This window comes from Cibotium barometz, chromosome 17 (genome assembly GCF_041138505.1).
Source record: "Cibotium barometz isolate CiBa-2024 chromosome 17, ASM4113850v1, whole genome shotgun sequence".
In the NCBI taxonomy this organism is placed as follows: domain Eukaryota; kingdom Viridiplantae; phylum Streptophyta; class Polypodiopsida; order Cyatheales; family Cibotiaceae; genus Cibotium; species Cibotium barometz.
In genome coordinates, this window is record NC_141062.1 from 10,320,591 (window position 1) to 10,333,375 (window position 12,785).

The 12,785-nt window shown below is 43.1% G+C and overlaps 1 protein-coding gene across 2 annotated transcripts; it reads right to left on the reverse strand.

Annotated features, from left to right (window-relative positions):
• Positions 1 to 488: 488 nt before the first annotated feature.
• Positions 489 to 12,313, reverse strand: LOC147629663 (uncharacterized). 2 transcript variants are annotated; one of them, XM_086811167.1, is made up of 5 exons: positions 11,047 to 12,313; positions 6,697 to 6,812; positions 2,864 to 3,104; positions 1,285 to 2,769; positions 489 to 982 (listed from the first exon to the last, which is right to left on the reverse strand). In XM_086811167.1, exons 1-5 carry the CDS (start codon positions 11,860 to 11,862, stop codon positions 716 to 718), a joined length of 2,925 nt encoding a protein of 974 aa, XP_086667293.1. In that variant the 5' UTR covers positions 11,863 to 12,313; the 3' UTR covers positions 489 to 715. The 2 variants fall into 2 exon arrangements, with proteins under 2 accessions (XP_086667293.1, XP_086667294.1); XM_086811168.1 differs by having other exon boundaries at positions 2,695 to 2,769; positions 11,047 to 12,276.
• Positions 12,314 to 12,785: the final 472 nt, after the last annotated feature.

Sequence of the window (12,785 nt, forward strand, 5' to 3'; positions counted from 1 at the left end):
TAAGATATCGGAGCTAAGATATAATTGAAGAGATGAGAGTGACAGTGGCAGTGGAGTTCAAAGAAAGCCAAGATAGCACCTTGGGTTAGTGCTCTGCAAAGATGAGCAATTGCATTGATAATATGCCTTACCCTGTCACTGAATGTGAATAATCAACTACGGAAGGAGAAAAACACACCACACCATCACCTCACTTCCACTACTAGCGTCATTGCTGAGAAATGGGCAAATCTTCACTACAATCCAATTATCAAAGATTTGAACTTCCATTGTTGACTTGTCAAATGCAACCCAAATTTTTGGTGTTTTTGATTCAACATTTAATCAGATGTATCACAAAGCTAGTAGCAAACCATGAGAGAAGTGATTAAAAAGAAGCTTCCTCATAATGCCAATGAGAGAAAAAAATGCATGAACAATTTGCAAGTAGAAATTATGCCACGCTCCAAACTAATTACAGCTACAAAAACTGGTTACTTTTCACAAGGTACAGAAAATCAGCGGGTACGCTGCTAGATGCTTATTTTAATATTTCCATCTTTTTAATACAAGATGCCACTGGAGTTGAACTGGCCCAAAGCAGTGGAAAACCAGGTCAAACATGGAACTCCAAGGTTTACGACTGTCACCATTGCATGCCTTACTGCATTGATGAGTCCAAACAGATACAATATCTACATGGATTTCCCATAGACGTAAGATGACTACATGGACATCAGCCTTCCTTTCTTAATTCCTCTTCAGCCAATTTATCCTCTCTCTCCTTCGAACTTCTATTCAGGCAGATATCCACCGTGTCAGCAAGTATACCCTTATTCTTTGATGCCTGAAAGATATCTGTGCCATTGACGCTGGCTCCAAGTGAAGAGCTGCAGCTTGCGATTGATGGGGCAAGGATTCCAGGTTCACAGCTCCCCCCATATAGACCACGACTTCCAGACACCCAAGCCGTAGCTTTAGTGCTTCTCTCCTGGCAAAAATTCTGCAAGGCAATTTAAGTCTAATCAATGAGAACATTGCAAAAGAGGGTGTAAAAGCTGTGAGCACTACAGATACGGGAAAAGTTTGCAAGTGAGCATGTGAAAGATTTCCGCAGACAAAAAGCGTAAAATAGCAATAACAAGCACACTTCCTTAGAGAAAGCACTTCTGAACTGTGCACTTCCTTAGAGAAAGCACTTCTGAACTGTGAACACCACAGATAAACAAAAGGTTTGCAAGTGAGCATGTCATCCACTTCTACGCAAGACAAATACATTAATAAACTTGGTAGGTAGAGGCTTACAAGAACACATGAAAGACTGCCAGTGGTTAGAATAGCAGGAACCATCCCCAATAAGGGGCCGCTGTACTGTGGAATGGTATCAAGAACGGAGGATCTCGGGCTCTCCATCCTCGCACACCAGCTGGTATCTCTCACCTGCTCTACACGATCTTCTGCAGGTCTGTCCTCTGGACAACTGGCTAAAAGAGCTCTAAATCTGCTGTCAATAAGATAAGGCTGCACATCATTGGATTCCCTGTGTTCTTCAGATTGACATGGTGCAACTCCTAGACCTTGAAATATACTCAAGGCTGGAAATTCTTGTCCATCGGCTAATCTTTCTGCACCAGGCAGAATGTTGCTGAGAAAACTGGGAAGCATAGGAGGAATTCCAGAAGAAGACATAGAAGGAGGTGCGTTCACCAGAAAGCTCTGGTTTGCTGACTGAAAATCTATTACAGGTATATGAACAATAGGATCCGAAAAGAATGAAGGAAGACTAGAAGTCTGCAAAGGTGTTGGGATATTTACTAACGAAGAAACTGGCAATGGGATTGGAGAAATGCTGACCCGGTCCAGACTTATGGTTGTCTGTGATAATATTGCAGAAGATGGCTTCACTGAGAAGAATGATGAAGAAGATGGTACCGTACTCATCTCACTTACAGGCGGAAGAAATGGGGGAGTAATTGTATACTGGAAGGCTGAAGATCTCAAGGGACAAGGACAGTAGTAAGGAGCTAGAAGAGTGGATGTTGGGATCGGCAAATGAGATGGCACAGGAGAATGAAGACCACTTGAACGGAAAGAAGACCCCCCAAGCAGAGATGGAAGTAGATTCGGGGAAGCAGGGAAGCTAGGAGATACCAGTGGAACACTGATTACTTGTTTAGGGAAAGAAGCAACATCATTACACAGAAGTCCATGCAAGTCAGATGAATAAGATGATGAGGTGTTCAAGCCAACACAATCAGTTCTCGGTTCGCCTCTTTCTTCTCTGCTAATGCAAACAGCTACACAAGTGCTCATGGGTGGCTGACTTACACAACCAAGATCTGAATTGCTGTGTGTGTTAGAACTACGGTGAGTGCTGGAGAAAGTCAGTGCACTTGCAGAATTAGAATTGTCAAGGCGCTTTCTATGCTTCTCTCTTGAAGACATGACAGATCTAACATTCATCGAACCCCTAAAAGCCCCTTCTTTGAATCCACTTGCACGTGGACTGAGGGTTCCTTGATTTCCGTTTGAGGGACGAACTATGGATCTATTTCCACTAAGGCGCTGTGACTGCCTTAGACCAGAAGAAGGTACATTTGAACTTGTGTCCACTGCCACATTTAATGGCAGAATTAATGAGGAGGACATTGTACATGACTGTTGAAATCCGACATGTGTGGAGGTTGCAGCCAAGGCATTTCGCAGCTGACTCACAAAAGATTCCAGTCGAGACTCGTGCACACCAGTAAGCTGAGACAATGTTGGTCTTTGTGTAAGAAGATCTTTCAACTGCAATTTCATCAAAAATTTGACAAGCTAGTAAGTGTTAAGGAAAGAAAGCCAAGTTCAACTATAATTCGTAATTCACTTGATTTAAGTGTACCTCAGCAACCAGTTCATCACCCACTATCTTTGACCTTTCAGATTGCCAGAAAAAATGCTTGCCACCAGCAAACTTTAAAGCAAAAGATCTGCCAGAAGAATCTCGATCAAGCATTTCAAGGGCCACGTGTGTATCCTCATTCACTGATTTTACAGCAGCAATCCTTTCAATGACACCATTGTCACCGATGAACGACAGTCTCATCTCAGAACACGGAAGCATTGACAAGCTCAGATAGCCCCTGCATAGGCAACCAATGACTCGTCATGCACAAAATATTACTAAAAAGAAAGCCTAAAAACCATGTCCTTTACTTTGAATAGTATCACTTCAGCTTGCACTTAAGCTGGCTACTAAAAAAACAAGTATTATGGGCGAGGACAATACTATGGAATAAAGAGAATAATTTAGACCACTCTGAATGAAAATCCAATCCAAAAAGAATAGAAATTCATTCGAGCGTTGAATATAATGCACAGCCTGCTACAAAAAATCGAACACACAAGACAACAAGAACCATGTAGACAACACAGGCACAAAACGACACAAAACAGACTGCAATTACTTCAGTTTATAAGACATGAAGGTTGAATGAATCACAATAGGTTGCAACCTTTAAAAAAAGTGCAACTGGTTGAATAGGTTAACCAATAGATTGCAACCTTTAAAAAAAGTGAAACTGGTTCTCCTTGTAGAAATCACAACAGGTTGCAACATAAAATGTAGAACTTGGTTATCAAATTATGCAAACAGAAAGAAGGCTGGAATGAACGTTATACAGGATGCTCACCCAGGTGACCCCCTTTAGATTAATAGAGATCGTTCATGTAACATTAACCCATCAACTAAACATTTCAAATACAAAACAAACTGAACGTTACTCAGCATGCATAGTGCATATCACCACCACCTCATTCATAACGTAGGGCACAATTTTTAAAAAATCACATTGCTACATTAAGAATTTATTAATTAACAGCAAGCAGAAATATTCAGGAGCCACCCTGACATGGCCGCCCTTGAATCATCTTTATACCCAAACATCAAGCTGGAAGGACTCCAAACATCAATCATGACATAGATTGAAGAGAACAACAAACAGCAGCTTTAAAAGATAGAACATAACCTAAGATAGCCCCAAGAAACAGTGCATGGCTACAATTCTTCCTGGCAGGCCAAAAGCCAACAATTATGAATCCTGAACTGCGAGGCTCTTGTATGCAATAGAAGCAAGTCCACCTATAAATTCCTAAACTCCTGGAAATTAAGAGCTTATACACTTATGAAAAGAGTGGCTACAACTTCAAAATTATACAAACAGAAGGAAACAAGCAACCTGCATCAACAGCAATGTCTATTGGATGTTGATTCATACAAGTAACTAAGGATTTGACACCAAGCAGGCAGCCCCACGTCAAAGTACCTTGAAGTAGCAAAGGACATCCAGCCGATTGATCAAAAGGAATGACTTCACAAGCAGGTGAGCAGTAAACACGTCAGGAGGTCAAGAATTCCTGTGGGGTACAATTATGTACGAAATTCTGCGACAGATATTAGCAAGAGAAGTTCAGGTAATTACCCTGACTTAAAAAGGACAAAACTACAATTTTCCAAACACTCAAAGGACTTATGGAGCTTCGGACCAGCAAGTCCATCATGCATAGATGTAATTGACATTCCTACCGATGTCATCCATGCTGAACAAAAGGTGAGTCATCCTAAAGTTAAAATCTCATGCATTAACAACATGGTAGTCAACCCACAAGACAAACAACTATCAACTCCATTATACATAGTATGGACTAGATACTACGACATCCCCACTAACGTTATCAATGTATAGAATGTGCCCGATACAAGCTAAGGACTTGTTGAGCAATTGTTAAATCAATAGGGAAGACAAAAGAGGGAAGGAGAGGGGGAAAGAAATATAAGCTTTTTTTACGTCTACGAAAGACCCAAAGGGTCTATGAGACCAAAAGTAATACATGTGATCTGTGGGTAAATTGGTAATTGTATGCCAACAAAACATGGAAGGAAGAAAACTAGCTACCCAAAGAACAGGACACACAAACACAGACCAAAAAAGGGGGGGGTGTGGTTTTATTAATGTCTAACAACAGCAGACCACAAGGATCTATGAGACAATGGTACCATCAAAATACACCTAAAATGCCTAGTGGCATGTCAGACACACACACACACACACACACACACACACACACAAACAAAAATTCACCAAAGAAAGGTCCATAACTTGTGGTCTGCGTCATCCTAGAGTTGAAATCTGATACATTAATAATGGTGCAAATATTATCGATGTATAGAATGTGCCAGATAAAAGCAAAGGACTTGTTGAGAAACTGTTAAGTCAATAGAGAAGACCAGAGGGATGGACAGGGAAGGGGGAAGAAAGAAGAGAGAGGGGGGCGAGGGGGGGGGGAAGGGGGGTCTATGAGACCAAAAGTAATACTGTGGGTATTTGTATGCTAACAAAACATGAAAGGAAGAAAACTAGCTACCCAAAGGACAGGACACACACACACACACACATCCACACACAAAGAAAAGAAAAGAGAGGAAAGGGGGTAATATGTCAGAGACACAAAGAAACAAAATTCACCAAAGAATGGTCCATAACTTGTGGTCTGTGGCCTGTTTTCTGTTTTTCATCCACACCACCCCCCCCCCCCACCCACAAACACACACACACACACAAACACACCCCTACAAACAAAAAAATGTCATAAACAAGGAATGCAAAGGAGCTCTCAAAAGATCATCCAGAGGGTGAGAACTGTGATAAGCCTTACATATTACTACTTTCGAACCTCACAGTAGAAAAAATAATGTTAAACTTAATAGCTGTTGACAATGGACATACTCAAGCCAAAGGTTGGCCAAAAAAGCAGCAAGCAAGAATATCACAACTATCACATCACATATAATACAAGTCAAACTACTATGTACAGCATCTGATGATACTTAGTTATTGCTAACAGGACCCTCAAGGAAACACTGCATGAAGAGTCTACCAGCACTACAAGCAATCCATACCTGTTGCTCAAGACTGGTGCAAGTTAAAGTGGAATGAACCCAATGGACACATCGGTCCATGATGGCAACAAACCATTTGCAAACAATTGTAGGCTCAAGGCAAAATCCTAGAACTATTGATTTGAAATCTAGAGACTTTCCACAAAATTTAATATAAGGTTTGCAGCTCCAGATTTACAAACCTCATAGCATTATGTGTGGCTGAAAAGAGATGGATGCATTCAAATATATAAAATGAGCCATTCCAAACAGAAGTCATGTAGAACTGTTGAGGCATTTTGTAGCATCTTATTCATGGTCATTGGTGGGTAACATATTCAAGTGTCATGAGGAAGAGGACACAGATACTGACAATAGATGTGTTTAACACTCTCTTCCTTGGATTTTCAAAAAAATATAGCCTCTTTCTACTCACCGATTCTTGAGGACCCTACCAGCCCCTTCGTTAAACCCACAACCTTTCATTCAGGCAAACATGCTTAACCCGCTAATGCTAACAGTGATAATACACTTTTGTATGATAATTGAAAGACGCTCTCCTACATTGAACTTCTCATTATTTATTCTTCGACAAAAAAAATTGCTCTGATGTTGATAGTTCAGCTGATGTCATGTAGACATATATTCTTATAACAATAACCAAAAGCATAACTAATTTGAAATGTCACAAAGGCAATGTTAATCAATTGAGAGTTCCCAAAGTGATTGATTTGAGCGAGTATACAATAAAGCCAAGCAAAAGCATCGATCTCCACTGAGGAGAGAAAGAAAAGTACCTTAAACTTGTGGGGCATAGAAATCGACCTTGGCATTGAACTTTTCCCACACGGATTGAAACAAGTGGTGCACACAGGCAGCGTGCAAGCATTCCCAGCTCCTTTGCTTTAAAATGCTGCAGAGAAGGGAAACTCTGTTAAGATCAGAGTAAAAATTATGAACAACCCAAGAACAAACCTAACTAAACCAGTGGGGCTATCCAAATGAACTACAAATCAAATTGTCAGCCACTGTTAGGGTGGTACTGTTCAAGAACTTTTCATAAATGGTAACCATAATCCCACAGTACCATGCTCCCAAAATTCCACCAAAACTAACCCAAGTCCTGTAAAATGCCAAGACACCTCAGAAATCATCAACTACTAGAATAGGTACCAAGTGACCAATGCAGTGTGACATTAATACAACTCTCTCTCTCTCTCTCTCTCTCTCTCTCTCTCTCTCTCGTCTTGAGCAACAGGTATGGATTGCTTGTAGTGCTGGTACTCTTCATGCAGTGTTTCCTTGAGGGTGGGAGAAAGTCCTATGGTGGTGGGAGATGATGGCTTTGATCCTCCTATAGTGACGCGGGCATGGGCGGGGCATAGTCACATAGAAACGCATTTTTGGGCTGAGAAACTCCAAAACCCCAAAACGGCCGAAACTCCAGAAACACATTTTAGAAACGAGGATTTTTTTTTGTTTCTAAAAAAACAAATTGTATTTTTTAAAAAATTTGTCCAGGTGTTTTTTTTTAATGTTGGGCTCTCTCTCTCTTGCACGCAATCTGTAGTCACCTCTCCTCCTCCTCCTCTCTCCCCAATTGCCCAATTGTGACCACAATTGCCTAAGCTTTTACCATATTTTAAGTGCCTAGCTAGCACTAGGTAGGCATACAAATAATTTTACAAACTACAAGTTCTAAACCATTTTATTGTATTTATATAGAAAAAACTACAAAACCTCCACGTTTCTAAGCCGAAAGACCAAACGTTTTGTCCCAAAACCTCAAAAACCCCAAAACGTCAAAAGCCCTGAGGACCGAAACGTTTCTGGTGACTATGGGGCGGGGACCACAAGGTCAAGGACGCTAGGCTCTACATAGCTCAATGGCTCTGTCTAGTGTCACTCCTCTCAACCGAGCTCCTGCACTAACTTGAAGGTTGGGTGTAGTGGGTGAATCTGCCCTCGTTACTCTGTTCTAGAAGAAGTCGATGAGAGCTCTCTGTACTGGTCCTTTGACGGGTACCGTTGGTCTACACCGCAAAAGCAACTCCCAGTATCTACGAAGCTCCAAGAGGAAAAGTCTCAAGCATCTCTAGTTTGGGAAATCCATGATCCTTGAAAGTGGTCCAAATCCATCTCCGAAGAGACAGTGGAACCTCCCCCTAATCTCGTAGTATACTAGGCATCTGCATACATAGTGGGCTTCTGCCTCAACCTCTGTGTGACAAAGCTAGCACATCAAGTCCTCTAGTGCAACTGCCCTTGGCCCATATCTGGTTGTCTCCACTCTCAACTGATGGAATGAGGTGCGGATCTATCCAATCGCACATCGCACCCCAAATAACAGATGTGTGTCCATGACACGTATAGTGTGGGGATGTGATGAAGCCGCCCTCTTCTCATGCGAAGAAAATGGTCCCTGTAAAAGGCCATCTTCGTCTCAAGGGGTTGGACGGGTGGGTGTCAAGTCCTCTGAGTATCTAGTCTCACGATGTCCTTCATGATAACAGAAGTGACCCAAAGAGCAATTAGACACGTTCGTTTTGCACAACAGGGGATCAGTACATAACCCCTTTAAAGACTATTTTTTGGAATTTTACGTCATGTATAAATTCCAATGAGGTATGGTATCTACAAATTGATTTTCATATGCTCGTTTCGCCCCACTCCTTTTCATTTTTTCTTTGGTTTGTAGCTCTCGGAGATGCTATAGGCATCCTCCATTTTTTATAGATTCTATACATCATGTACCACTTTAGTCTCATAGGCCAATTTCCTTGTCTTTGCTACTCGCTAGCCACTCATGAACCTATGTCTATGCCATGTATCCATAATGCCCCACATCTTTGTTCCTCAAGTCTCTGACCCATCGAAGTGCAAATCTTACCATCAGAGATGTTCCAAAACCATCTGAGGATAAAGGCAAAGATGTTGGAGACGAATTTCACGCTATCACTACTCAAGTTCAAAACATCTCTTCGTGAGGCGCCCAATTTTTTGGCCTAGTAGTTGACGTTCCAACTAAGTTAGAAGCGCAAGGCTCCTATGAAAAGAACCCCTACATGGGAAAGTTGGTGGAGAGGAGTGGGGTCCAACCCCTTTTGCCATGTGGCATAGCCCACCAAGGTTAACGGTGGGCATCTCCATTAAGTGCCCACACATTAAAGTGGCCACAAAGTGGGTTTAAATAACCAAAGTGGGTGCCCGAAGTTTGGGCTACCCACACATGGCTCTTGGGCCTTTTGTTGCCCAATATTTAAAGGGTTAAACAAGATACTTACCACTTGTTCACATGCCACAAACCATGTCAAAATACACAACATTTGCACAGTTCATGAGTGGGCATCCCCTGCCCATGAACTAGACACATCATGGTAGGCAGTCACACAAAAACAAGTCACAACCAAGAAGAGATGCGTGTACATGCATTATGCAATGGATATATCTCCCATTCCTAGAACCTATAAATAGTAGGTCTTCTTGAGCACGAAACTATCTTAGTGGGAAGCCTAAAGTGGGATCCCTGACAATGGATTCCACATCCTAGCCACACTACGGGCGACACAAGGCCTGGCCTCTGTAGATGACACGAATCCTGGCCTTAGTACACGTGACACAAAGCTCCTTAAACCTCTTGTACCTTGGCACAAAATAGGGAAAGTGCACTTGGGCGACCAAATGGTGACAAGTCCTGAAAATTTCCAACATTGTACTAAAACAAGTCCATAATGTAGGGAAAATGGAGACCAATAGCCGACTCATGGCTACTTGCTATCTTTTCTTACTACTTGTCGCTTTCCAAGCTCGTGCCTCCGCATCCATACTCGCAAGCAATTTTGTTGGAGGCAAAAGCCTTTACCTTTAAGCAAAGTCTAGTTTGCACCTTGCCTATGGCCCTTGAGTTTTTCCCAAACAAGAACCTATATGCATGATGCCACATCATGATATTCCTCCCGCTCTCTTCTCTCACTTCTCCTACCCTTTAAACCCTCTTTACAGCCCAAGCTTGAATAGGGTACTATTGTACATAACTCAATTTACTGTGGCAAATTCACTTGCTACAAAATTGCTGGAACTGCTGAAAATTTTGAATCATATTTCATGATCCAAGCTGCTCTCTTTCTTCTTCTTTTTTGACTGGCCTTAGGCCCAAGATCCTCTCATAGACACCGTTTTTCACCACCCGTAGGCGCATTTAACAATCCATAGGCGCTTTTTCCACCTATAGGCGATGCTGCCAAGGGAGCACCTAGTGGGTGTTTGAACCCAATGGTCCCAAGACAAACATCTCATCACCACTAGTGCTACCACCTCATTGGCCAAGCTGTTCCCTTCTTACATGCAGCACAATTGTAAGTTCTTGTAGTTTGAAGAACACATAGGTTTGCAATACCCACAAACTTTTTAGATAGGATACAATGTATGCTAGAGTTTTTATTCTACAATACTTAGACCTTTCACAGTAATAATACATTACAGAATTTGATTTTTGCACCCTTACATCATGAGTTTGGTGAGATACATGCAAATTGTCAGTGCCATTGTACCAGCACAAAATTTGAAGGTGTTACGTGAACATAAAAAGTGAAGGTCAAAAAGGATAAAGCAACATGGAAAGATCCAAAGGACAGAATCTCAGACTACTTTCAAAATTTCCATAGTGAAGACATATTCAGGAAAAAGAGAGGCACGTGAGAGCAAGCGCACCACTTAAACACATGTCTGCATGTAGAGCCATACCTGAACCTCAATGAAAATAAAAAATCAAGGCCTCCCACCTAACTCAAACTATTAGGCCAAGCATGCTTTCCAACTTGACTCTTTGAGGTCAACTATGGAAGAGTCTTCTCTGCCCTCCTCCTCCTGCTTCAACCTACTTCACAGCCATCTTAATATCTCTTGCTTGCACGCCATCTTTTTTGTTGTATTCCTTACTTTCCAGCCCCCCACTGTTTCCTCCCTCTCCCCCACCCCACCCTAAAAAAAAAAAACATCACCACTCAACCCAACTTCCTCATGCAGGAGGACCAATGAAAAAACCCAATCCCCAAACATATTTCAGAACATGCCTCACGCATGTCCACCCAAAGAACGTTTAAACCAGCAACAAAGATGAAATACAAGTACAAAAATTGAAAACTGACCTGACTCAAATGGGCAAGTAAACATCCGTCCCCATCACAGCACGATACATTCCATCGAAACATGGGTCGCAATCGCTCATCTGCTCTGCAGGCACCAACTACATGGACGTCTAGTGCCTGCAACCACTGTGAAATCATATTGTCTCTGCCTGCGGACTGGAGTACAAAATCCTCATCACCTCTGCCCTGTAAAACTTCAGTTAATCTGCGAACAATATCCCCTTGGCCAGATGTGCATGAATGTGGAGCTTGTGCTCCTGAGTTCGCTTGGTCACCACTGCGATTGGATGATGCAGGAGCTGAGTGCATGCAAGGCATGCTTTCCCTGGTTGAAGGACCAGCATCTACCAGCCCTTGCTCACCACTAGGTAAAGGCGAGAAAAAAGCAGTGGAAGCGCTAATCTGGAACGTAGACGCAGTGAGGGGGGGAGGCAAAGAGGACGCTGGGACCTGCAGAGCAAGAACACTGGACCTACCCCCGAGCTCTCTACCATGGCCGTAGGTCGAAGAGGAACCTGCAAGGTCGAAGAGGGAACGAAGGCTCGTAACGCTTCTTACTGGAAGCGCTCCAGGCGAGGGGGTTCTCCTTCCCATTTCCACTTCACGGGACAGCGAGGAGATGCTATGGCTAACAGAGAGGTCCACACGAGCGGGATGACCATGGCCCCGAACCTCCACGACGAGCTGGGAATGTGTCTGCGGTGTGATGGAACAAGAACTCGAGGGATCTGGGGCGTCCTCTGGCGGTGTGGCGGAGCGCTCATCGTCCGAGGAATCCTCCGCGGCAGAGACGAGGTGGTCGTCGAAGAAAACCATGGAGCTGTAGGGTTCCTCGGGAACGTTAGGGCTTCCTCGATAGCTGTGTAGCTTCTCAAAAACGTTAGGGTTTTGTCAGGAGCGTTAGGATATTCTTGTAAGCGCTAGGGTTTTCTCAGGAGGTTTAGGGTTTCTGCATAGCTCAGAGATGCTCAGAGATCCGGATATATAAAAGGCGCATTCCACGTTATGTCCGAAAAAGAGAACGAGTTATCTGTCAGAAAACCCGAGATAGAAGTTTGCGACGGGGCGTTGCATCGACGGCGATTTCGGGTAAACCGGGAATGGGGAGCAGAAGCAGAGAGAGGCGGAGGGGTAGCGTTAGGGTTTTTAGCAGGCGAATTGAGGGGGCGAGGGTCGGAACGCAGATGTGGGGATGAATGATGAGAGGACACGATGAAGAACCGAAAGGCCACCGACCTAACCCCCCCTAGTTCGAACCACCCAACTCAAGTAGACGCCAATGGATTTGTGCATTTAAAATTTCGAATTTGAACTCGGGTGACCTCTCCAAGCATCTCCCCCTGCCAAGCTTGTGAACGTAGACTCTCCTCGTCCATCTTCTCACAAAGAGGTTGCTTCCAAGTCTCATGCTACAAGTCAACAAACCCCCTCAGGATGCCGGGCACTCGCACCAAGGCAAAACCACCCCAACTAGTCCACATGGCAGAAGGACATTGGTAGATCAGCCACATCACAATTTGCCAAGGAACAAGTGCTTCCCCTCACGAGGCAAGACGTCAGGTAAAAAAACAAGGGATTTTTTTGCAGATATTGCCCAAATTCTGAAGGCAAAAAGAGTGTACAAAAGGAAGCAAACACAGAGAGGTTGTAAACCTACCACCAGAGTGGTCCACTTGAGATTTGCATCTAGCGTTGATTAGGGTGTGTAGAAATGAATTAAACTAATCATCTTAGAATGC

What these genes read in the sequence shown, in the direction of transcription:
- LOC147629663 (XM_086811167.1), bottom strand. Translation starts at nt 11,862, where the DNA reads ATGGTTTTCTTCGACGACCACCTCGTCTCTGCCGCGGAGGATTCCTCG. An exon ending in TACTTGCCCATTTGAGTCAG is followed by an intron (nt 6,813 to 11,046) that starts GTCAGTTTTCAA and finishes CCTTCTCTGCAG; the next exon opens with CATTTTAAAGCAAAGGAGCT. An exon ending in GCAGTCTTTCATGTGTTCTT is followed by an intron (nt 983 to 1,284) that starts GTAAGCCTCTAC and finishes ATTGCCTTGCAG; the next exon opens with AATTTTTGCCAGGAGAGAAG.